This window comes from Helicoverpa zea, chromosome 1, assembly GCF_022581195.2.
Source record: "Helicoverpa zea isolate HzStark_Cry1AcR chromosome 1, ilHelZeax1.1, whole genome shotgun sequence".
Classification (NCBI taxonomy): Eukaryota; Metazoa; Arthropoda; class Insecta; order Lepidoptera; family Noctuidae; genus Helicoverpa; species Helicoverpa zea.
Window position 1 is genome coordinate 2,955,573 of NC_061452.1, and position 24,060 is coordinate 2,979,632.

Sequence of the window (24,060 nt, forward strand, 5' to 3'; positions counted from 1 at the left end):
GAAACAATAATAATAATTGATTGATTTGCCCCGCAGGGCATCTGAGGCGGATGACGGGGAGTAGCGACCCCGCGGGGCTATATATCCGAGTGCTCCAGGGAGAGTATACTGTCCCCCATCTCCGGCTTGCCGGAGTGAAGCATGACGGGGGAGAGGTCTCCCGCCTCTTGGCTTGCCTTCACCGGCCGGTCAGAGTGGAGTCGCTAGAGTAGGGTTAGCAGCCCGCTCGGAGGGTAGGTGCCTCGTGGTAAGTGGCGAGTGGGCCGGTGATGCTGGACCCACAGGGAGCGCGTGATCTGCGTTTAAAGTCCGCCGAGGTATCCTCACCCTTCAGCCGCTCATGTACCTGTTGCCCTCTTGTTGCGATTTAGCGACTGATTCCCGGGGGCCCAGTAAGTGAGTTGGCGAGTCTCCACCTGCCATTTTTACGTGTATTTATTACATTGTTATCGGCAGGTGCCATAGTTCCCGTAGTTTCCCCATTCCTAGTCCACTAGCATCCCATCACAATAGCCCAAGTAGTTTTCATCCATAGTTAGCAATAGTTTAGTTTAGCACGGGCATTGTCCTTGGGTATATTTCTATAGTGTATACAGGGATAATCGTCGGTTTTGTATCACCATTTCATTAAAGTTGTCTCAAAAGGGCTTCAGCGTGTTGGCTTCGGCCCCACGTTCGCCTTCCAAAAATCCGGGACTCTGTAGTCCCGTGGTCGGTTAGAGACATAATAATTGATTGATTTTAAAGTCACCAAATATTTTTAACCGAATCCCAAAAAGGAGGTGGTTCTCAATTTGGATGTTTGTTTTTGGTCGAAAGGGTATATTCCCCATATTTGTTATTAGGTCCAGGATCTGATGATGGAAACCTTGAGAAATCGAGGGCAGCTCTCGAAAATTGTAAGCATAGATAAGGTTATAACTTGACACTCAGATGTATATCTGATAACACTATGAGACAGTAAAGGTTTGGAGCTGACCTGATGATGGAGACCAGAGAAGGTCGAGGGAACTCAACAACCGTACTTCTCTCGTCTCCATCTCCTTCACTGTTGCAGAGGCCTCGTAAATACGAATAATATAAGCACAAACACGAGAAAGTTTAAATATTCAGTTGTCGAGTTCCCTCGACCTTCACTGGTCTCCATCATCAGGTCAGCTCAAAGCCTTCACTGTTGAATAGTGCTACCAGGCAAACACCTGAGTGATAAGATTTCAACCTATGTATTTCTGCAACTTTCGAAAGTCGCCCTCGATTTCTCAAGGTTCCATCATCAGATCCTGACCTAATGATAATGGGACCACCTCGGAAGTACACGCTATCAAACAAAAAAAGAATCATCAAAATCGATAAATAAATGGCTGAGTAATCGCGTAACAAACATACAAAAAAAAACGGTCGAATTGAGAACCTCCGCTTTTTGGGAAGTCGGTTAAAAATAAGTCGGCGGCGGCCATCTTTCCATCTTGGACCAGCTTTCGATGAACAGCGAACTATTTGCCCCTTCAAACAATAAAATCGTCATAAAATTTTGCGATAACTACACCTAACTACGGCTCTCGTCAAATAGCTTTGCCGCTCAGTTAAAAAGTTGGAAGTAACGAATCGCCATTAAGTTTGGCAGATCTACAGGAATCCTGCACATAAAACACCCGAAGAATAAGTCTTCATTTGCCGTCTTCAGAAACCCTAAAAACCGAAGACTTTTTTTATTCCGGCTACAACGTATTTTCTACCACTGATTTTCTAGCATTTTTTTCAAAATAAATTAAGTCATTTTACTTTTCCTAATTTATTTTCAGATTATGGTAAGTATACAAAAGTGCAATTTAGTAATATTATAATATCAAATAATATAAAATTATTAAATCGATTCTTTATTTTAACGAATCGGATCATTCGATGCAAAACTTCTATCACCGTCGCCATCTTGTCTATGCGTCTTCAAATTTAAAAAAACAACTAATGTAAACAAACATGGCGAGTTCGATCAGAATTCCCGGTAATTACGATTGGATTTTAAAAAGGTATATTTCTAACGGGATGCTAAATATGAAAGGTTTGAATGCGTAATAATAATTTAAATTTATTTAGTTATTTTATTTAGTACTCACAAATGTGGTTTGATTGGAAAGAAAATAAATATGAGCGTAAATAATTAGGAAAGTGTATGACTGATTCGCAGACCCCAATTGGGGTCTAAACCGAGCTTACGGTGACATTGATGTTCAGACCCCGATTGGGGTCCGCTACGGATTTGACGGTTAAGTGGCCATTTCGTCTTTGCATTTTATCAAAACCCAAAATCACTTCCCTACGTTGCGCGTAACGGAACGAATCGACAGAAGATGACGTCAAAATCAGTGTTGTCGTTACATTACATTTAATTTTATTGCAAAAAATAATTATTATAACTATGACGTATTATTTGTTTTAGGTAATTTTTAATGAGAGATTAATAAATTAGAAAGAGCTATGTGGTGATAAGTATTTTTGAGTTTTTCATTATAAAAGAAAACTTTTAATTCTACTAAAAGAGTACGATTTATAATCTTGGCAATTTACAATGAAAATGAAGATTATTCTGCAAGAAATTACACTATGTTATGTCTGAAACCTCATTATTATTTTTTTGTAAACACAGCTATTCTTTATTTCTATATACTCCGCAATGTACTCTCCTTCCCTCTATTATACCTACTGATATGTACAACTTTTTGAGAAAGACGTCTGAATGCTCTATATAAAGTTATTAATGATTATTTAATATAGAATCTGGTAGAAAAATAAAAAGTTATTTTCGCACTTTGACAAATATAGCAATCAAAATTTTTTGATTCAGGAAAAATCCAAGAAAAGTAGATTACTGTAAAATTACTATGGCAACATTTTCACTTCAACCTTTTTTGACGTCTTGGAACTATTGCCCATTTATTACGTAAATCTGCGAGCAAAAATTTATAATATAAAGGATCAGAATCACAGCAAAAATGTTGAAGTTGGCGACTACTTTGAGATTAGTCTCAAAACAGGGCAATCAGGTGCGTTGTTTGGCCACAGCCACAGCCGCAGGTTACAAGGAGGCATTAGTCAACGTCCCACCAACAAAACTCTCAGTGTTAGATAATGGAATCCGCGTTGCGTCTGAAGATTCCGGTGCTGCGACCGCCACCGTAGGACTGTGGATTGACGCCGGATCCAGGTACGAAAATTCCAAAAACAATGGAGTCGCTCATTTTCTTGAACACATGGCGTTCAAAGGTACAAGCAAGAGGTCACAAACCGACTTAGAACTACTCGTAGAAAACATGGGCGCACACTTGAACGCGTACACGTCTCGCGAACAGACCGTGTTTTATGCTAAATGCCTTGCTAACGACGTACCAGCCGCCGTTGAGATCCTTGCTGACATTATTCAGAACTCTTCGCTCGCAGAGCCCGAAATCGAACGAGAACGAGGTGTCATCCTCCGCGAAATGCAAGATGTTGAAAGTAACCTACAAGAAGTTGTATTTGATCACCTTCATGCCACTGCCTTCCAAGGTACACCCTTGGGGCAGACCATCCTAGGACCTACTAAGAACATCAAGAAGATCTCCAAGGCTGACCTTCAAAACTACATCAAGACCCACTACCAGCCTTCTCGCATTGTTCTTGCTGGAGCCGGTGGAGTTGATCACCAGAAGTTGGTTGACCTTGCCAACAAGCACTTCAGTGGCCTCAAGAACACTGTATCTGATGTAGAGCTGAGCCCATGCCGTTACACTGGCTCTGAGATCAGAGTGCGTGATGACTCCATGCCCCTGGCTCATGTTGCCATTGCTGTAGAGGGTGCAGGGTGGACTGACGCTGACAACATTCCTCTGATGGTTGCCAACACTCTTATTGGAGCTTGGGACCGCTCCCAGGGTGGTGGTGTCAACAACGCCTCCTACCTGGCTCGCGCTGCCTCTGCTGGCAATCTCTGCCACAGCTTCCAGTCCTTCAACACATGCTACAAGGACACTGGACTTTGGGGCATTTACTTTGTAGCTGAACCCATGCAGTTGGAAGATATGTTGTACAATGTTCAGAAGGAGTGGATGAAGCTCTGCACATCAGTCACTGAGGGTGAGGTTGAGCGTGCCAGGAACCTCCTCAAGACCAACATGCTGCTCCAGCTGGACGGCACCACCCCCGTGTGTGAAGACATTGGTCGTCAAATGTTGTGCTACAACCGCCGCATCCCCATCCATGAGTTGGATGCCCGTATTGAAGCTGTCTCCGTGCAGAACGTGCGTGATGTGTGCTACAAGTACCTGTATGACCGCTGCCCTGCCGTCGCCACTGTCGGGCCCACTGAAGCTCTGCCAGACTACACAAGGATCCGCGCTGGAATGTACTGGCTTAGGGTGTAAACAATTGTAGTTGTACATTAATAGAAACAATTAAACATTATTTAAATCAGTTAAGATCGGAAAAAAACGCATTAAACATTTTTCTCCCAATGTCTGTTGTTTTATTGTAATAAAACACAATGTCTTGGTGGAATCTGTATTTATTATAGAAGAATAAGAAATAAACATGTAAATAAACATTATTTGTATTTTGTTATTTCTGTATTGGATAATAATTCATAAAACAAAAAATGATAACATTCAAGAAATAAATAATTCAAGTTGGTTATGGCTGCCCTTTGATAGCTAACACAAAAGCTTGACAAGGGAGTTTCACAATGAAATCCAATATTACACACTAGTGTGTCATTCTCGACACTAACAAAACGTAATAAATACAATTATAGCTATAATACATATTTATTTAACCTTTACATTTACAATAAGTCTAAATAGTAACATTACTAGCTTCCATGCCCGTATTCTCCTCTTTCTCCTTAACACTAGTTACACTAGGCTTCCTTATAACAGTGGGCTTGATCTTGGTACCATATGGCTGAACTGGTTCACTATGGCTGATGAGGCTGGCCGAGGATATGAAGACGGACACCTGTTCAGGGGTAGGACAGGCCACGATGAGAGCGTCTTCGTCCGTGTAACCAGCGTTGGTAAGTAGCTGTTCAATTTGTAGGAAATAGCCAACGACGTTATTCTGAAAATGAGACAGGATACTTTTAGTATCTACTTTATATTAATTTGTAAGCAGGAAAATATCTAGCTTAATGTTTATCAAACGTATTTTACTGAAAACATATTCATTAAGTTGAAATGTGTTTTTCAAAATGCATTGGCGAGAGTTCCGAATTAGGTCAGTGACCGAAAGCGTTGTGACACTGCATCTAAGTATCGATCGATGTGGCGTAGTCACGTTGTATGTACTCAGTATAAGTTGCTAAAGGAAACTAAAATCTATTTATATCCTTATTTAGTGCCTTACACTTCTTATTACTTGTAAAGATACTAGTGTGCAAAGCCTTGTTCACTCAGATGAGGAAATAAATAATATTGTTAATTTGGTAAATAGACTAGGTGAAACTGTAAATAGCCACATTAATCCTAAAAATTGAGCTTAAAGATCTTTAATCTCTTTTTCAAGTGATTTTTGAAAACAGTCCATGCCAGTTCTACCCTAAACTAAGCTCAACCACAAAAATACAAAAGTAAAGTTATAATACCAACCCGAATAGGCCTAAACAATATAAACTCGGTCTCCTTATTAGCTAGGTACAGCTGCATGGATCGCTGCAGCGGTGCGAGGTGTGCTCGTATCTTCTTCTGAGCTTCTTTCACGGCGGCCGCCATCTCTTCTGGCGTCGCCCACGGCTGGGACTTCAGTTGCTCTATTGGTGTGAATGCTGTTGCCTGAAATGAGTTTGAAATGAAATATAGGTCTTAATACTATACTTGGGTAAATAATATGGGAGTTAATTTTGATAAAATATAAATTTAAGTCTAGCAGTTATATTCAAGTCTATTTAGCGTTGTAGATCATTAAAAGTATGAGCATTAAATTTTATTTTTTGTATGTTAAGGCTAATGAGTTTAAATAATGTTATTTTCACTAACTTTAAAACCTCTGATAGCAATTTTAAGACTTTTTGCAATTTCGTGACTTATGTAACTATATAGCTTACCTTCTCAATAAAAGCAATCATGGGTCCAACGAGTATTTCCGTAGCATTTTTTATGAAAGTTTCGCAGCAAGTCTTCAGCTGTCTATCAACCTCCTTCCTCGAATCCAAGAGATGTTCTCTCACCATCGGCGTACCCTCCAGCAAGAACTCTAACAAGGCATTATTACTGTTTAGGGAAAATATCTGCCTCGGCTTCTGAATGAGACCATAAGCAGCATTCTTCATGTTACTAAAGTCCAAAGTTGTTTCTTTCACTATAAAGTCTACTTGGAACGGTGCGATTTGCTCTCTTAAGATCAGCAAATGTTTTATTTGGAACAATTCCCCGTCAATATTAGTTGTGTTTGCTGAAATTTGTTTCGCAGCGCTGTCAACACTTTGGACACATAGTGATATAGCTTCTTGAGCTAATCCTTGGAAGACTTTCTTTTCAAGACAGCGGTATAATCTTGATAGTGCTGCTAATGTTCTTCGGACTCCTGGGTACCACATGCCATGGAGGTCTGCTGGTGAGGCTTGGGGTCTGCGTTGGGCTTCCACGTTGATGTTGGCAACTTCTTGCGATGTTGCGGAGATGTCAGATATCATGGAGTTGCGGGAGTCGCTCCGTTTGAGGGATTGCTCTTGGATTGACATCGCGATTTGCTGTGGAAGAGATGAAGAATTTTAGTAACTTTGTATGATGATTTTGTAGATTTCATTGTTTTGAGGACCATGTGGCTATGTAACTGTCGAAAGGGTCTATCGATCAAAGGTTATGCACGGTTGGTCCATGGATGGATGACCATGAATGACGGTTCATATGGTAAGTTGTATAATATCGTGCTTTCAGCTGTCATTTTTTTTTCATTTTGGACGCCGCTACGAAAATGTTTACGACACAACTTACCAGAGGTATCGGATTGCCCAAGCAATGAGTTTAAGGAGATTAAATAGGCAGTGGCTCCTGTAAAACTCTGGTACTTAGCTGCATCCAGTTAGACCATCAACCGACTCCAAGGTAGCTATCAAAGGCTAGGCAGATGATATCCCCACTGACCTCCATCATGAGCAGTTTCTGCGGGTTTACAGTTGCCGAGAGCTGCCAGCAGGACCATTGGGAGTGAGGAGTCGTTCTATCCTTCTACCGACCCCAACACTAGACAGATGACACCCCCACTGACCTCCATCATGAGCAGTTTGTGCGGGTAGGCGAGGTCCCCGGGCGCGGCGCGGTACAGCAGCACGTCGCACATACGTAGATTTGACCAATTTAGGCGGCCAAAAATATTTTACAATGTATTTCGTTTTTTCTATCTTTATTTTATCATTATTTTATTATTTATTTTATTTAAGCATTGTATTTTGATAATAAGCATGTTTTATTGAAAAAAACCGTAAATATTTTTTTTTTAATGTAGAGTATCATATATTTTCATTTTAAAAGTAGTTATGATATTTTTTATTATATCTATTTCAAAATAATATGTAATGTAGTAAAAAAAAAATTAATATTTTTTTATTCCTCACTTTCTGCCTCTGATATATCAGACTCTGTGTTTGATTCAGCTGGTAGTAGCATATTTTATTGTTTCAGGGCAAAATAATCTTGTTTTGATGTTTTTTTTTGTTGGTCACATTTCTTCAGTTTCGTATTTCTTTAGTTTTCCTTCGTTTAGTCCTCTCACTACAATCTTTAAGTGATTTAGATGGCCGCCCCGGTCGATTTCCAACACTTGTCGGGCGTTCAAATGTTCTGCTTAACCAATTCTCATTAGTTTTAAGGATTTTTTTTACAGTTTCAGTTTTTTACTTTCGTAGCTATTTTAAAATATGCAAATCTTTGTTTAAAACTGCTTATATTATCAGGTGTGTCACCCTAATAGGTCAAAAGTTAGTTTCCTAGGTAATTTAGTTTTTCTTCCAAATTAGTCAGATCTTGCTATTGTATTTTATTGTAAATATAACGTAGGGTCACTATTTTTACGCCAGAGGTACCCAAAACAAAAAAAAATGCACTTTGTGACATTTTAAAGAAAAAAGTATTTTATTTTTGTATGAGCTTCAAATCTTAAAAAGCCTGTAAGTCGGACATCCGCAGCTATCCGCAGCCAAAAAATATGTCGTAAGCTAGTTTAATATGTCAAATATCTAAAACTAAAAAAAATGTTACGCGGTCGAACGCGATAATATAACAAAATTGTGTTTAAACAAGAAAATTACTAAAAAAATATTTTGCTTACACACCCTCTTTTAAAATTGAAATAATACTATAAAAAATTAAGTGATCACACTTAAAATATATTAAAATATAATAGCAGCGTTTTACCTGAAATAAAACGCATATTAAATACTTACCTTATTTGAAGCTTACTAGTTTGAGATAGGCACCTACGTGTTTTCCGCTTTTATCTCTGTCCTTTTCTACCCCATATCTTGCATCTCTCTCGCACACCGACCAGTTTCACTCCCCACCAGGCAGGAGGCGACGAGTGTTCTCGGCGGCCACAGTTCGTCATTGAGTCGAAAACACCAGGCAGAAATTAAAATGTAAGCTTCAAATAAGGTAAGTATTTAATATGCGTTTTATTTCAGGTAAAACGCTGCTATTAAATTCTTGACCGTTATTTGAAGCTTACTAGTTTGAGACGTGTTTGTTATCGCCTGGTGGAAGTGGACGCCAATGTGAGCAAAAGCACAATGAAATTGTGTATGTAAATAGGTACTTAGGTACACGAGTAATCACATGTAAGTATGTGTATTGCGTCCTGGAATACTAATGTAATCAAAGTTAACTGGTACTGGTACTCAGCTACATCCTGTTAGACTGGAAGCCGACCCCAACATAGTTGGGAAAGGGGCTCGAAGGATGAGTAATAAAAATTAAAAGAGAGATGCAAGAACAAAAGCAAAAATTGATTTCATTTTCTAATAGTAATTAACAAAAACATTGCGATACTTCTTAATAACAATAGTAACAAAAATATAGACATTAATCAGCTGGATTAATTAAATAATCGAGATAACTTGCTACTTCTATTTAGTGGGTATCTTTCCCTTCTGTAAAAATGGGCAAATGTATTGCCTGATCGCCAATTACCCTTTGCTGATATATCGTCCAAAGGTATATTGTCAACACAGATTTTGACGCTACCGCCGAGTGGAAGCTTCCTGGGGTTGTAGTTATTCCTGCCCCTTTTAACAATGTCTTAATCCACCCGTATCATCGTTCGGGTGCCTGCCTTTGGTTGGCCTCTAACGGATATAAATAAATTTAAGGAATTAGCCGATGTCCGTCTATCTTCTAACAAGGCTTTAGTCTTTCTGACCCAATACACTGGACTTAGATTTATATTTTCCTGATTATCCATCAAACAACAACCCGACTGCCTATGACTAGAACTGTCGGTCTTAGAGCCAAAGACTGGCCATAAGATTAAATTATCTTTGTTGTTTTTGAAATGTTCTGGGTCTATTGCAAGCAAGGAAAGATCATGGACTCGCCTTTCCGAAACAAGCTAGCAAAAGAAAGAGCAGCAGTGTGCCTGGAAGTTGCAAATGGATTATTCTCGTCTACGTTTACTGCACTTAAGTAGGTTACCAATTGATCAATATTCCAGATGGACGGCTTCCCGGGGAACAGGTTTGCTCAGCGCTATTGATTTTAAAATGTGTCCGACTAGAACGTGTGAACCTAGCTCTAGAGTGGTTTCTGCATTGCATAGTGTAGCTATAACTGACTTGTGTAATAAAATAGTATTGTATGCTAGTTTATTTACTATGTGTAAGTCCGCTAAAAATTGGGTAAGTATAGGTCCAAATAGGGATTCAAGGATTCATAGGATCCAATTTCATACTTTTCGCCCCAATTTAACCATCGACTCCAAGCTGATTGATAAGTGTTGCGTGTGGATTGAAGAAGACTTCAGTCGGAGAGACTCCTTGTCCCTCCCCCCCCCCATTTCCTTGACCTTGGCAGGGGGTATCCCCGTTGCTGTGTCTATCGGTTTCTGCTCGAGGTTCATCAGTGTGTAGGGTACTGCTAATGATCGGGACTTCGGGAATCTGCTCGCCAAAATACCTGGTGCCACCGAAGGAACTACTATGAGATTAACTCCCGTTCCTGAATTGAGATGACTGAGGACCTACGGTATAAGGTAAGGTGGCGGTAATACCCATGCTAGCGGGTAAGTCAAAACTTGAGAAAAATGCATCGTGGAACCCCGCTTTCGGGTCCTTCAGATCTAGGGGCACGTAGTACACAACTATGTGTCCCTGGGCTCGCTTCGAGGCAAATAGGTCCACTGCTGATACAAGATGCCACTCCGGTGGAGGTTTGTGTCGGGAGAGATGGTCTGCCTGACTGTTGAATAGGGCTGGTATATGATTCACGACGTGATAGATTTGATACAGCTCAAGATAACTGAATACTCTGTACGTCAAGTTCGGTAGGCTCCTTGATCGGGTGCCACCTTGATTTCTTAGATATGACACCACAGTCCCATTTCTGCATTGAAAAATGGCTGTTGATCTCTTTAGCAACTTGCCGTGATTTTCCAGTTAATACTGCAAGCATCTCTTTCAGATCGCAGTGAAAGCCTTTTTCTCTCTCGTTCCATGAACCCATTACGGGAGTTCCGTTCAGTTGTGCCCCCATCCTACATCGGAGGCGTCCGTGGTTATAAGGTGACAGGGAAGTGGCGAATGAATATCCAAGGTTTGGTGGCAGCTGACCAGCCACCACTTTAGATCTGCTAAGGTATCTGCTGGTAGGTTCAACATTGCTATACTCCATTCACCGAGCCGTGAGCCCACAATGTAACCAAAGAATGACACTTTTTCAAAATGGTGGGTATAACCCGACCGATGACAAAAACGTCACATTTTTATGTAAAATGTTCTTAGTATCTGTGGTCTTCAATTAAGTAGGGTCTTCAATCAATTAAGTTCAATTAAGTAAAATAAACGATTTGATTGATTGATAGGGTTCTATGTATGACAGTCAAGACTTCTAGGTTCATTTTACATGTAAACGATTTACTATGATATTTCATTAAAATTAAGAAAATAATTTACGGCATTTATTATACATATTTGATTTCAATTAAGTTTGAAAAGATTGCATAAGTTCCACAGACATCGTTCTAAAATATCATTTCTAATGTTGTCAGTATATTACTTTCGTAGTTATTTTTATAAAATATGATCATTAGGTACTTCAATCGTGACTTATAAGAACCCTTTTTATGGTTTGTTCACCGTTTGGCTCACGGTTCCATGAATAGGGTAGGTATAGATTGCTGTTCAACACTGCATTGAGAAAAGTGAGGAGAGCCCGGTAATGCAGTCTGTCCTATCAAGCTATGCAGGTCTTCTAAGTTTGTCGTGCTGTTTGTCACGTAGTGCGTTTTGTCATTATCTTGTTGATAATGCTTGCGATTTATTCACTAGCCATCCAAAACATGGTGCAAATGATCCCAAAGTAGGCAAATATATCTTGGTGAGCCACCAGAAAATCGAGATACACAATTATGAGTAACCCTTGAGTTTTCAAAGTTTGAGCCACCCAAATTGGTCACTGTGGCGAAGGTCTTGGGTGCCGTGCTTAAGCCAAATGGTAGGCACGTAATCTGAAGCAGTCTTCTTCTGTATACTAGTCGAAGAAAATATCTGTGACCTTCGGCTACCGGAAGGTAGAAGTAAGCCTGGGCGAGATCCACTTGCACAGCCATTCGTCTTTCTGAAGAAACTCTAGCACCCGAAAAACATTTATTAAACTGAAGGGTTCCGTAATAGGCATGATGACAAATTTTTAAATTCCTTTGTATGATGTAGGTATATGTCTATTTTATATGAAAAATCATTAATTTTAAGAAAATGCGAAGTTTTTTTATCAAATAATTGCATTTTTCTCTGTCCACTTTGAATCCGACGCGAAAACGCTTGTCAGTGTCATGTCGTCACTTGTGACGTCACAACTGAAATTACAAGACGCAATTGTAAACAACGCTCGTGCAATAATTAAGTTTTTTGTGTTATTAAATATGAATTCGAAAGGGCATAGGTGTTGTGGGGTCCCCCAGTGTAAGAACACATCCAAAACAACTCCTGATGAGTTATTTGTGTACGTTCCTCACAATAAAAAAATACGAAACAAGTGGCTTAAACTTGCAAGGCGAGATTCAAAAGCAATATTGCCCAGGGTACAACTTTATTTTTGTGAAGATCACTTTGATGTAAGTTATTACATAGTTCTCTAGATTCTAGCATAGTTTATAATGTAAATAACTATTTCGAGGTAAGGTTTCATCTCTCATTGTTTTTTAATTAAACTAGTATACTTACATGGAAGTTTTAACATTTCTAAATTCAGCTGAACAAAAATCTTTATTTGATGCCAAAAACTTTCCCAGCATTATGATATCAATTTTAGGCAAATTAGCGCTGTTTGCCTTGATAAATCCGGGCTCCATAACTCGTGTTATAAACAATAAATTAATTAAAAACAAAGATCGCAGTGGAAGTTCACAATAACGAAATGTGACGTTCGCGCGCTTTCGCGCGAGTTGTTTTGAGAAATGACGTCACGAGCTCTGATTGGTGTTCAAGATATCATGGCGGATTGCCTTATTTCGTAATTTTATTTTATAAAAATACATATTAATCACATTATTAATAAAGAAAACAATGCGCGTTTTATATTCCAAGCTTCAAGTTTAATTTAATAAATATATTATTTTAATGATTTTTGATTACTGTCATCATGCCTATTATGAACTTGTTGAGAACCTTGAGATTGAGTATTGGACGGTTCTTTCCGTCGCCTTTTGGGCACAAGAAACATATTGGAAAGAAAGCTGGCAGAATTTGCAGCTATCAATAGAACTTTTTGTTTTATCATTTGGGATATGACGACATCCATCTCTTTGGACTCTCTGGTCAAATCTGGCATTATCTATCAAAGGTGGCTTTTGGCCAATGGTATGCGATACCCAGTTATTATTTTTAACAAGAAAGGCGGAGCTCCCATTTCTTTCCATTGGTCTTGATATAATGTTAGGCAACCCGCCTGGAAAGTCATAACTTACGTGCCTTGTTGGACGCATCAAAGTCCGCCTGCGGTCCTGGACGCTTTCTGTTTCCTCTGTTGGACATGGTTCCTATTGTAATTTACTCGTGATATCCCAAGGGAGCTTTTAGAGTTTTGCGTCACACGCCATTCAGCGTGAGTGTGATTACCATTTCCCTTCGAGGGAAGGTTATAATGGCGACTCTTCGAAAGTCGATCCAAAAAGCCACCCTGCGAGGGTAGATTGCAATGATGGTACGACCCGCAACATGCATGATTGGTACCCTGCGAGGGTCCGTGATAATGAGCCGACCCCTGCGGGGGATGGCTAGTATACTTACTGGTCCCTGCTTTGTAATGATGCTGCTACTCGCAACATGCAAGATTGGTACCCTGCGCGGGTCCGTGATAATGAACCGACCCCTGCGGGGGGTGGCTAGTATACTTACTGGTCCCTGCTTTGTAATGATGCTGCGACTCGCAAAATGCAAGATTGGTACCCTGCGCGGGTCCGTGATAATGAACCGACCCCTGCGGGGGGTGGCTAGTATACTTACTGGCAGTCCTAGGCGGAGCGTACCAAGTCTTTCAAGGCCGAAAACCATCACACGCCGTGATAATGAGCCGACCCCTACGGGGGGTGGCTAACAGACTTACTGGCAGTCCGAGGGGAGCGTACCAAGTCTTTCAAGGCCGAAAACCATCACACGCCGTGATAATGAGCCGACCCCCATGGGGGGTGGCTAACAGACTTACTGGCAGTCCGAGGGGAGCGTACCAAGTCTTTCAAGGCCGAAAACCATCACACGCCGTGATAATGAGCCGACCCCCATGGGGGGTGGCTAACAGACTTACTGGCAGTCCGAGGGGAGCGTACCAAGTCTTTCAAGGCCGAAAAGCTTTCTTGACACCACCAGCCCTCTTCAAGTGCGGTAGTGACCAGTCCGAACTAAGGAGATGCTGGTTGGACCGCACCTCACACCATTCTTTTTTGTCAAAAAGTTGAACGCCTCGCAGGCTTGAACTAGGGCCACAGGTGCCTTAGGAACTTCGGGCTTGCTTTCTTTTCCATAGTCACGTGCACGGGCTGTGGTAGCTTTATTATTTACCGCATCCGTATTTGCTTTATAAGTCACTCATTCTGAAAACAAATTACTGAAAAAAAAAAGTACACGGAAGAAACTCGTGACAAAAAAGGGGTAGATGTACAAAATATTAACACTTGATTTCGCAAAATCGAATATCGAACGGTAAAACCGTTAACAAATTGTATAAAATATTATAAACTCACCTGTGTTCTGCGAGAGCACTGAGTTTATTTTTCAACGAAATACTACAGCGGTTGGTTAGACCAACCTTCTCGGGCGGAAAACAAGACGCCAATGACGAACTGTGGCCGCCGAGAACACTCGTCGCCTCCTGCCTGGTGGGGAGTGAAACTGGTCGGTGTGCGAGAGAGATGCAAGATATGGGGTAGAAAAGGACAGAGATAAAAGCGGAAAACACGTAGGTGCCTATCTCAAACTAGTAAGCTTCAAATAACGGTCAAGAATTTAATAACTGTTACCTACACAACTCGAATCCATCATAATAGTTGCTTAATATCAATTAGATAGCACAAAAATAATTTTTCTTTAATACCGTCTACCGAGATCTCTAAAAACGTATAACGTAAAATTTGCACTAAGGTCAAGTTCCAACTCCTGGTGCAAGCGCATATCGCATGTTTGGTAGGTAGATGTGGTAAATTCTTATTGCTGGGGTATTCCTCTTTCCATTTTACCCACAATTTGATGATAACCTTTATTTAAAAAAAAAAGACTTTTGGCCAGCTAAATTGCTCAAATCTACGTTAGTGCGTCGGCGCGGAGGTGCCGAGCGCTGCTAGACAGATGACACCCCCACTGACCTCCATCATGAGCAGTTTGTGCGGGTAGGCGAGGTCCCCGGGCGCGGCGCGGTACAGCAGCACGTCGGCGCGGAGGTGCCGAGCGCTGCTAGACAGATGACACCCCCACTGACCTCCATCATGAGCAGTTTGTGCGGGTAGGCGAGGTCCCCGGGCGCGGCGCGGTACAGCAGCACGTCGGCGCGGAGGTGCACGTGCGCGCGGAACACGAGCCTCTCCTGCGCGTCCTGCAGTAGCGCAAGGGCACACTGGCCCAGTGCTGCCAGACGGACCGCTGCAAGTGGGGACAGGAATGAGATTATTAATAATAAAAAAAAACTATATAAAAGAAAGTCGACCCGAGCCACGACGTTTAGGGTGCGTCTACACGGTGCAATGCATGTAACCTGCGCTGCGCACCAAGCTGCTTGCACCGTCTAATCTAAATGCACCCTAACCCAGACACAGTAGTGAGCGGCGGGAACAGCGGCCAAAGGAGTACGTAAGAACGAGACTCAAGCGCCGCGTGCCGCTTGTGCTGTGCACACAAAGCTGCGCGCGACGCTGAGGCAGCGCCCGCCATGTGTACTACACTCTATTTTCCTTTAATTTACGATTATTTCGGGCAGCGTTACACAAACTATTCAATATATTTACAATAGCTGCTTCCTGTGGTTTTTATTTTATTTTGTATTTTTCGGTGTTTAGTATTATGAATATAATTTTAAAAATATTGAATTGTATACCTTGTAAATTATATTGATAAGTAAATAGTAATAGACAGCTGGGAAGTTTGTTCTTCACCGCTTCTTCTTTCCAGCCATAACACTAGGAAGTGGTGAAAGAGGGGCGTTTTTGGGGGTGTTGTCCTTTTTGTAATATTTACGTTAAAAAGTGCTAATCTAATTAGCCTACTTTGATCATCGATTTTAATTTTGACTTAACTATGACATGGTTATAGGTACTCCTGATGCACAAAAAAACTTTAGTACTTTAAGTTCAAAATACTCACGGTCATTATTGACTTGTTCTTCAATAACTTCCACTCTGAGTATGACGCACAGTTCTGCGAGAGTTTCTAAGTGGTTTATATGTATGATGTGAGGCCGAAGTGTTTCGTACAGTCCCGTACATAATGACTGCAGGTATTCTCTGGAAAATATAGAAGGTCACATAAATATACAACATGTAACTTAATTAACGCACATCCTGAAATTAGTTTGTTCAGAATCGTTTACTGAATCGATTTATATCATTTTTAATATAGGAAATTTTTTATCCCAAAAATAATTAAAACTACGGAAATTATTGTCATATTAACCCTGTACAGTCAAAAGAAATTCAAATAGACCGTATAGTAAGTTCAACTCAGTCTTGCGCGCGGCCTTATGTGTGGGTAACCCTTGTACATACACAGTGACTTTGTGTGCGTGACAAGAGATACAGTCGGGTACAAATACAGTTATTTAGGGGTTACGGCTGTTTAAAGAAAAACAGTTATTACGTAATTTAATGTTTATTTATTTATAACTAGCTTCTGCCCACAACTTCGTACGCGGATCCTGTCCCTTATGCCAGCGACTACGGGGTCAGCAAAATCAATGATCTGAATCGTCTGATATTGAATTTTAAGGGCCCGTTGACTTGAAAACAACGGAATACGCATAGCCATTAGAAAAATTCCATATATTTAATTTTTGTACTTTAACGGCAAAAGCACAGCAGACTAAACAAAACGCTGAGAACTGAACCCATAGATATAATATTACTAAACAAGATTGCGCACGCTCAAAATATATATTTACGAAAATGAACTCTATTCTAACTCTATAAGGTACTAAATTGGTTGCATAATACACAGAGGCAAATCCGAGCCGAGAGGGATAGTTCGAACGGAGGCTGTTTGTCTCTTTCTAACACCTTGCCAGCATAAAAAAATGTTGTGATCAAAAGTTTTGTCTTCCCAAAAACAATTGAATCACTTATATTTTTATCTTATTTTAACAATTGTAAGTCAACAAATTAATAACAATCGCATTAATTTATTCGTATTTATTATTAAAACATAAACAACATAAATTTTTATTTTGCTTTTTTTTATTTTCTAGCGGTAACCCTGAACATTCTTGGCGCGTAATCAGCATTTAAAATTTTGTTTATATTTTTTTGTATTAAATCAATGTAAACTATTAAAATGGTGAAAAAGTGTTGCGTTTCTACTTGCAAAAGTGAATCCTATGGTGGTTGCAATATATCGTTCCACAGGTTAGCTAATAATAACATTTTCGTAAACCAAACAACTAGGGTGCCCATGAATTCTTGTAACGAGTCAAAATATGGGTGATGGATTTTAAAACTGTTGTACTATTGTTATAGCTTCCCAAAAAATGAAGAAAGGCGACATAAATGGCTCAGCAGTCTATATATGAAGTATAAATACAAAAAAAAACAGTCTTCACTTCGAATCTTCCTGCTTTTATACTGCTAATTTCCGCTAATTATTAAAAGCCTGTATTAGTATCTTAAGGTCACAAACTGCGTAAGTTAAAACTTCAATACTAATCTGTGTTTAATAATCTTAGCAAATTCGGATTTGTCTCACATAGCTTAATCTCATAGTCACCCTATTAGAAAGGGACAGACAGCCTCCGTACTAACTGTTTCACTCGGCTCGTTTTTTGGGTTTATATGCGCAGTCCTGTTTACTAATATTATGTCTATGACTGAACCGCAATAGACGCGACCATAGGGATAAAAGTAGTGATTCTAATTAGTCCACATTTAAGTTGTGTGTGGCAAAAATATTACACGTATTATTATGTTAAAAAACATTAAATGTTACTGAGATGACAAAGTCGTGATGACTTAGTGGTCTTAGTGGAAGTCGTGGTGGTTTAGTGGATAGAGAACCAATCTCTCAAGTATGAGCGTACGTCTTTGATTCCAGCTTTGGCAAGTACCTGCCAATGCAACTTTTCTAAGTTCGTATGTACTTTCTACGTATATTTTGGATACCAATGACCGTTATTTGGAGGGCATGTTATACTGTAGGTTCCGACTGTCATTGAACATTCTTGGCAGTCGTTATGGGTAGTCAGAAGCCAGTAAGTCTGACCAGTTTTACCAAGGGGTGTTGGGTTGAGCGGGTAACCGGGTTGTGGAGGTCAGATAGGCAGTCGTTCTTTGTAAAACACTGGTACTCAGTTGCATCGTGACTGGAAGTCGACTCTAACATAATTTGGACAAAGGCTCTTGAGATAATAACGACAATAATAATGAGATATAAGCACCGCAGGACATCTGAGGCTGATGACGGGGAGTAGCTACCCCGCGGGGCTATATATACTGAGTTCTCCAGGGAGAGTACACTGTCCCCCATCTCCGGCCGGTCGGAGTGAACCATGACGGGGGTAGGTCTCACGCCTCTGGCTTGGCTTGGCCGTCCAGAGTGGAGTCGCTAGAGCAGGGTTAGTAGCCCTGCTCGGAGGATAGGTGCCTCGTGGTAAATGACCCACAGGGAGCGCGTAATCTGCGTTTAAAATCCGCCGAGGTATCCTCACACTTCAGCCGCTCATGTCCCTGTTGCCCTCTTGTTGCTATTCAGTGACTGATTCCCGGGGGTCCAGTAAGTGAGCTGGCGAGTCTCCACCTGCAATTTTTACATGTATCTAATACATTGTCATCGGCAGGTGCCATAGTTCCCGTAGTTTCCCCATTCCTAGTCCATTAGCATCCCATCACAATAGCCCAAGTAGTTTTCATCCACAGTTAGCAATGGCACAGAACCGGGGATTGTCTTTTTTTTAACTGCGTTCACCGGGGATTGTCCTTGGGTTCATTACTATAGTGTATAAAGGGATAATCGTCGGTTTTGTGTCATCATTTCATTAAAGTTGTCTCGAAAGGGCTTCAGCGTGTTGGCTTCGGCCCCACGTTTGCCTCCCAAAAATTCGGAACTCTGTAGTCCCGAGGTCTGGAAGAGACATACAAAATAATAATGAGATATAACACAACAAATTCGGAGAGTGGGGGCTCGTGACGAAACGTCTAGGTATGTAAAATGTGTACTTAGCAGTGACTTAACACAAAATTCAAGCGTGTTATATCTTCGTTATTATTTGTTTGTGAGAAGGAGAAAAGAAAAAAATGCGTGTCCATTATTTTAGGGTTATCTAAAAGACGTACTAATTACTTTTTTGATTCACCACACCTATTTCATAACATTCGTTTCTATACATTTCAAGTGTAGTATTGCTCTTGAAGTTCCACATCAGGTGTTCCAGATCTTCGATGTATATACGTCAATAGAGAGTGCTTATCAGATTGAACAACTTTTGCTAAAACGTCACACCTCTATATGCTATAGTCTAGCTGGGCCCCTGGAGTTCCACATCAGGTGTTTTAGATCTTCAATTTATATAAGTCAATAGAAAGTGCTGATCAAATTGAACAACTTTTGCTAAAACGTCACACCTGTATATGGTACAGAGAAGCTGGGCTCTTGGGGTTCCACATCAGGTGTTCCAGATCTTAAAATTTATTATCTCAGCTGAAAATGCTCATCACATGAAACAATTTTTGCCATGACATCATTTTTGTATCTCTTATAGTTTTGTTGGTCTGTTGGTGTTCTGCATCAGGTCTTCAAGTTTCGAAGATACATTATAGCCTATATGTTGACCAGGCTTAATACTGATACAACACAGAAAAAATCATTGAAATCCGTCCAGTAGTTCCGAAGATTAGCGTGTACAAACAAACAGACATACAGACATACAGACAGAATTTTTTTTTTGGATTTGTGCTCCATTGCTGTTTCTAAACCCCACCCAATTATTATTTTTTTAATATATTCAATGTACAGACACAGTTTTTTTACAGATTTATTATATTTATTTATCATGATTCTGAATCGCTACTTGAAAAATCAAATGATGAATTTTCGGATTCGCTACTCTCACCGAGGTAAATTATAAATTTTGACTCCATGTCAAAATGTCTATAGTATTTTTCTTTTTTCTTTTGTACATGTCGACAAGTATTACCCAACATCCCTTCATCAATATGACTTAAACGTTCATTTATGAGTTTCATTATTTCCGTCTTATTTTGGTCGACACGAGCAGTGATCGCGTAGCTGACGTGCTGCCGCGAACTGTAGTATCCCACCTGTGGCCTTGTACGTCCGAGGGACACGTAGCTGGAGGGTGACACCCAGCATAGATACACCTATCTACCAATACTTACTCTAAAGCCGGCGATGGGTTAGCGAAAAAGTGGCTGTACAACGCACACTCGTCTCTACACGCGTGTGCGAGTAACGAGCACGCGGCACGTGCGAGCGAGCAGTGGTCGCGCAACTGTCGTGCGGCGGCGGCCTGCAGGGCTCCGCCCGTGGCCGCGCCCGCCACGCGGGACCGCCGGGATGCGTACTCGCGTTGTACGTCTGATAGGAGGGATGCGTAGCTGTGAACGTATAAGTCTAGATTAATCTTTGGAGATAATAACAAACACAAAAAAACAAAATACCTAGTACATTCAACAAGGGGACTTACGTACATTAATGGATACCTAAGTAGGGGAAATAAATCTCCCCCTATTTACATATTTACTCGTCCGACGCCCTATATAATAGGAGAACATAAGGTGTCTTCATAAGATAGTACATAAAAGTACACAAAAGCTACATAAGGGAGTACATAGGAAGAGCATATTCTGGGGTATGTAAAGAAAGAATTTAACGTAAAGTCAAAAGCAAATTAGGGTTGTGTTGTGGTCTTGCTTACAATGTCTACTACAGGAGATCCACTACCAGTACTGTGTAGGTTCTTATTTACTAACACCTACTTTTTGCAAAAAGTGCAGCTAGCACACTTCCTGCAAGTTTAATAAGATCCTGCAACTTTTTTTACTATTTTACACTTAGATAGAGGCATCAACGCCGAAAAAGAGTCACCCCAGTTGCAACTAACACAAACATCAAAATACAAAGCTACTCACTCAGCATTCTTCTCAGCCCTCGCCTCAATTTCACTAATAACCATCCTCAACTTAGGTGCAGCTGCTTGAAACTTCCCAAAATACACTGCATAAGCAGTGTCCATGGTTTCCTGGTCATTCGGATCCTCGTCCTTGGGAGCCAGCATCTGTTCTGTGGCATGGTTCAACACGTGGGTCACGTAGGATCGGATCAGTGAGATGGCACGGCTTTGTAAGTGACGGTACTTTACTAAGTACGTGTGCGATTCTTTGAAGTTGTTCTGTGAATTGGAATTTGTGTTGTGTTAATAAAAAGCATCAAAAGGATATTTTTTTCCATATACTGTCCAAATTCAGTTGGATTTCATGAAGTATGACCATGCTGATACTAAAAGTGATGATTTTGTTTCTGTGTTGTGAAAGTATGAAAATCAAAACTTGTACCTTCATTGAGAAGGTACAATTCCTGTTAAGCTTTGCTGAACCAAAGTTGGCTACTAGGCTATATATCAACAACATGCTGCTGTGTGACGCCAAAATGTCAACTTTGCAATAGTTATTTGATGGGAACTGTAGAAAGAGTTGGATTGGCTGCAGTAATGAAGCCTATTTCACCAGAAAACATAAATGCCAGTTTTTTTAATAACCATTTACTATGAATTTCTAGATAAATTTTCAAATTAAACAGTTATTTATTATGTTGTTGGTTTAAATTGAGCCTAAATAGGCCAGTAATAACATAACAATGAAACTCACATTAGTCCTCATATAATCCAGACACTCGTCTATCTTAGCCAACACATTGAAGAATGTCTCACTGTTCACAGACATGGTGGTGCTGTTCAGCCTCTGAGACAGGTGCTCCACTTGAGTGAAGTAGTGCAGCTTCGTTTTAATGTCATCGCCTGTAAACAGAGTAATAATATGGTTTTATTATTGGTATATTTTCATTAACGATTGGAAGTCAAATATGTAATATGTAATAAAATGTAATGATGTGTGTGTAATATGTGGCTTGAAAATGTATTGTAGTATTAGTTTTAGTATGCCTGAGGTAATTAATTGTAATTTACTAGCTTCCATAAGCAGTTTCATCCCTGTCTGGTAGAACTGCTTCACACACTAGGGAAAAAGTAGCTATGCAAAATCACGAAATGCAATGTGTTCCTTTATTTTTAAACTGGTTCAGTAATTTTTGTGTGAAGACAAATATCAGTTAGGATTGCGGGATACCTAAATCAAAAGACCCATACCAGTCTGACAAAGTTTTACCCAACTGCACTTGAATGTGGGTTAAATTTCTTTGCAAAAGCTCTGTATTTTATTTTTATTTTCATTCTGTATTAAGTAAATACTAACCCCCTTACTTATAAAATCTCTAATCACCTTCTAAGTAACATTTTAACTAATCACTACTTAAAGTCTTAAGTAGTGATTAAATGTTAGTTAAGACATGCTTACACAACGTTTATAAGTAAGAATTTTCTTAAACAGCCCTTAAGTATTACTTATATTTAATTCACGTTTATAAGTAAGGCTGTTAGAGCATAATATCATTAATGACTGTACCTATACTAGACAGTTTATTTTGGTCTGCAAGCAACTGTTCACTCATAGTGTGCAGTGCATTTGTTTTGTTAGACACAAAGTTGTACTGTTCTGACAGTTTCTCCAGGTCTGACATGGTGGCACCAATCTGAAACATGTCAAGTAGTATTGTGAGAATAGTCACTCACTTTCAGAAAAAGCAGGGCAGCAAATTAACTGGTTTAAAAAGAACCAGCAAATTGACTGATTCAGATATTTCAAATGTTTAAAGACTAATAATATGGCTTTTTGTTAGTTAGTAGTAGTAATAGATAGTTAGTTCTAACATTTCAAATACAACACAAATATTCACAAGAAGTATTGAAGGCTGGGCATGTTAGAGGATATCTTGATATTCAAGAAGCTTAATTTTAATGTTTTTTTTTTTTAGTTTTAAAAATATATTACCTGATCAGTCAACGCAACACATTCATTTCTCCTATCATCAAGCTGCTTATGGTATACCTCATATGGTTTATCATCAGCCTTCAAGTTATTGTCACATAAGCTCTCGTACCACTCAAGGAAGTCATATGTAGTGTCCACAGGGGGAATATTGTTCTTTTCTGTCTCATCATTTGATATGACTTCCGGTTTGTCCTAAAAAGGTAAGTACATTGTTTATTTCTTAAATTTCCGTTTGTCAGTTTGATTCGATTCTTTTATAGTGCACTTATTGGAGTATGTAAATGCTAGATAATCTCACATTTCTGGGTAAAGAAAAACTAAATTCATTACAACTAAATTATACTAAGATGTTCATGATAAAAATTATAGAAATCTCATTGAAAATCACTTCTTGATATTTGAAATAATTACTTTAGACCAAAGGCTTGTGGCATAGCACCAATAAGTTATAAGTTTAATAACACATAATTTTAAATAAAAAAACTAAAAAATACAAACATCATCCAAATCTGTGGAAACACCGAGTATTAGAGACTCTAAATCAAGGATAGCTTCTCTTTGATCCGACGTGAGTGGTGCTAAGGGATTGTCTGAAGACTCCCATAGCAATAGCTTGCTCTGAATCTCCTTCAAACTCATGTTATCCATAATTCTGATTGTTTATAATTTCCACCAAATTATATCAACACTCCATGACAGCTTGTGACGTGAACATATTTTACGAAAAAGTAGCGTTCCGCGACTTTTGTGCGAGTGAAAAAGTATGAACCACTTTTAGACAAGTCAGATAAGGCTAAACAGATTTTGATGCTAATAAACAGTGCAGCGAATAGAAGTGGAACACATAAGCACATTTGACATTTGATCATAGCATTTGATAGGCAAATAAAAAGTAAATCAGTTTTGGCTATGGTTTAAAATTTAATAGAACTTGCTAAGAATGGTTGACAGTGCCATCTAGCGTCGAGTAGAAGAGGTGTGATTTATCGCTTCGTGCATTTCTTTCTAGAAATATATTTGAAACAAATTTTACTTCACAGTGTCTCAATCTCTTACAGTGTCTAGGAAATCGCAATAGAA

General features: G+C 39.7%; 2 protein-coding genes across 2 annotated transcripts; one reads left to right on the forward strand and one right to left on the reverse strand.

Annotated features, from left to right (window-relative positions):
- The first annotated feature begins 2,885 nt into the window (after window positions 1–2,885).
- On the forward strand, window positions 2,886–4,487 carry LOC124646165 (mitochondrial-processing peptidase subunit beta). Its single transcript, XM_047186251.1, has one exon. It carries the CDS (start codon window positions 2,991–2,993, stop codon window positions 4,395–4,397), a length of 1,407 nt encoding a protein of 468 aa, XP_047042207.1. The 5' UTR covers window positions 2,886–2,990; the 3' UTR covers window positions 4,398–4,487.
- Window positions 4,488–4,521: 34 nt separating this feature from the next.
- Window positions 4,522–23,784, reverse strand: LOC124646156 (conserved oligomeric Golgi complex subunit 3). The gene is made up of 11 exons (XM_047186240.1): window positions 23,479–23,784; window positions 22,981–23,172; window positions 22,555–22,681; window positions 21,742–21,890; window positions 21,007–21,266; window positions 20,254–20,472; window positions 16,019–16,158; window positions 15,141–15,301; window positions 6,071–6,715; window positions 5,616–5,798; window positions 4,522–5,088 (listed from the first exon to the last, which is right to left on the reverse strand). The coding sequence occupies exons 1-11, from the start codon at window positions 23,626–23,628 to the stop codon at window positions 4,825–4,827; spliced, it is 2,490 nt and encodes an 829-aa protein (XP_047042196.1). The 5' UTR covers window positions 23,629–23,784; the 3' UTR covers window positions 4,522–4,824.
- Between the last annotated feature and the right edge of the window lie 276 nt (window positions 23,785–24,060).

What these genes read in the sequence shown, in the direction of transcription:
- LOC124646165 (XM_047186251.1), top strand. Translation starts at nt 2,991, where the DNA reads ATGTTGAAGTTGGCGACTACTTTGAGATTAGTCTCAAAACAGGGCAAT.
- LOC124646156 (XM_047186240.1), bottom strand. Translation starts at nt 23,628, where the DNA reads ATGGATAACATGAGTTTGAAGGAGATTCAGAGCAAGCTATTGCTATGG. An exon ending in TTTCCACAGATTTGGATGAT is followed by an intron (nt 23,173 to 23,478) that starts GTTTGTATTTTT and finishes TTACCTTTTTAG; the next exon opens with GACAAACCGGAAGTCATATC. An exon ending in AACCCATCGCCGGCTTTAGA is followed by an intron (nt 16,159 to 20,253) that starts GTAAGTATTGGT and finishes TATATTTTCCAG; the next exon opens with AGAATACCTGCAGTCATTAT.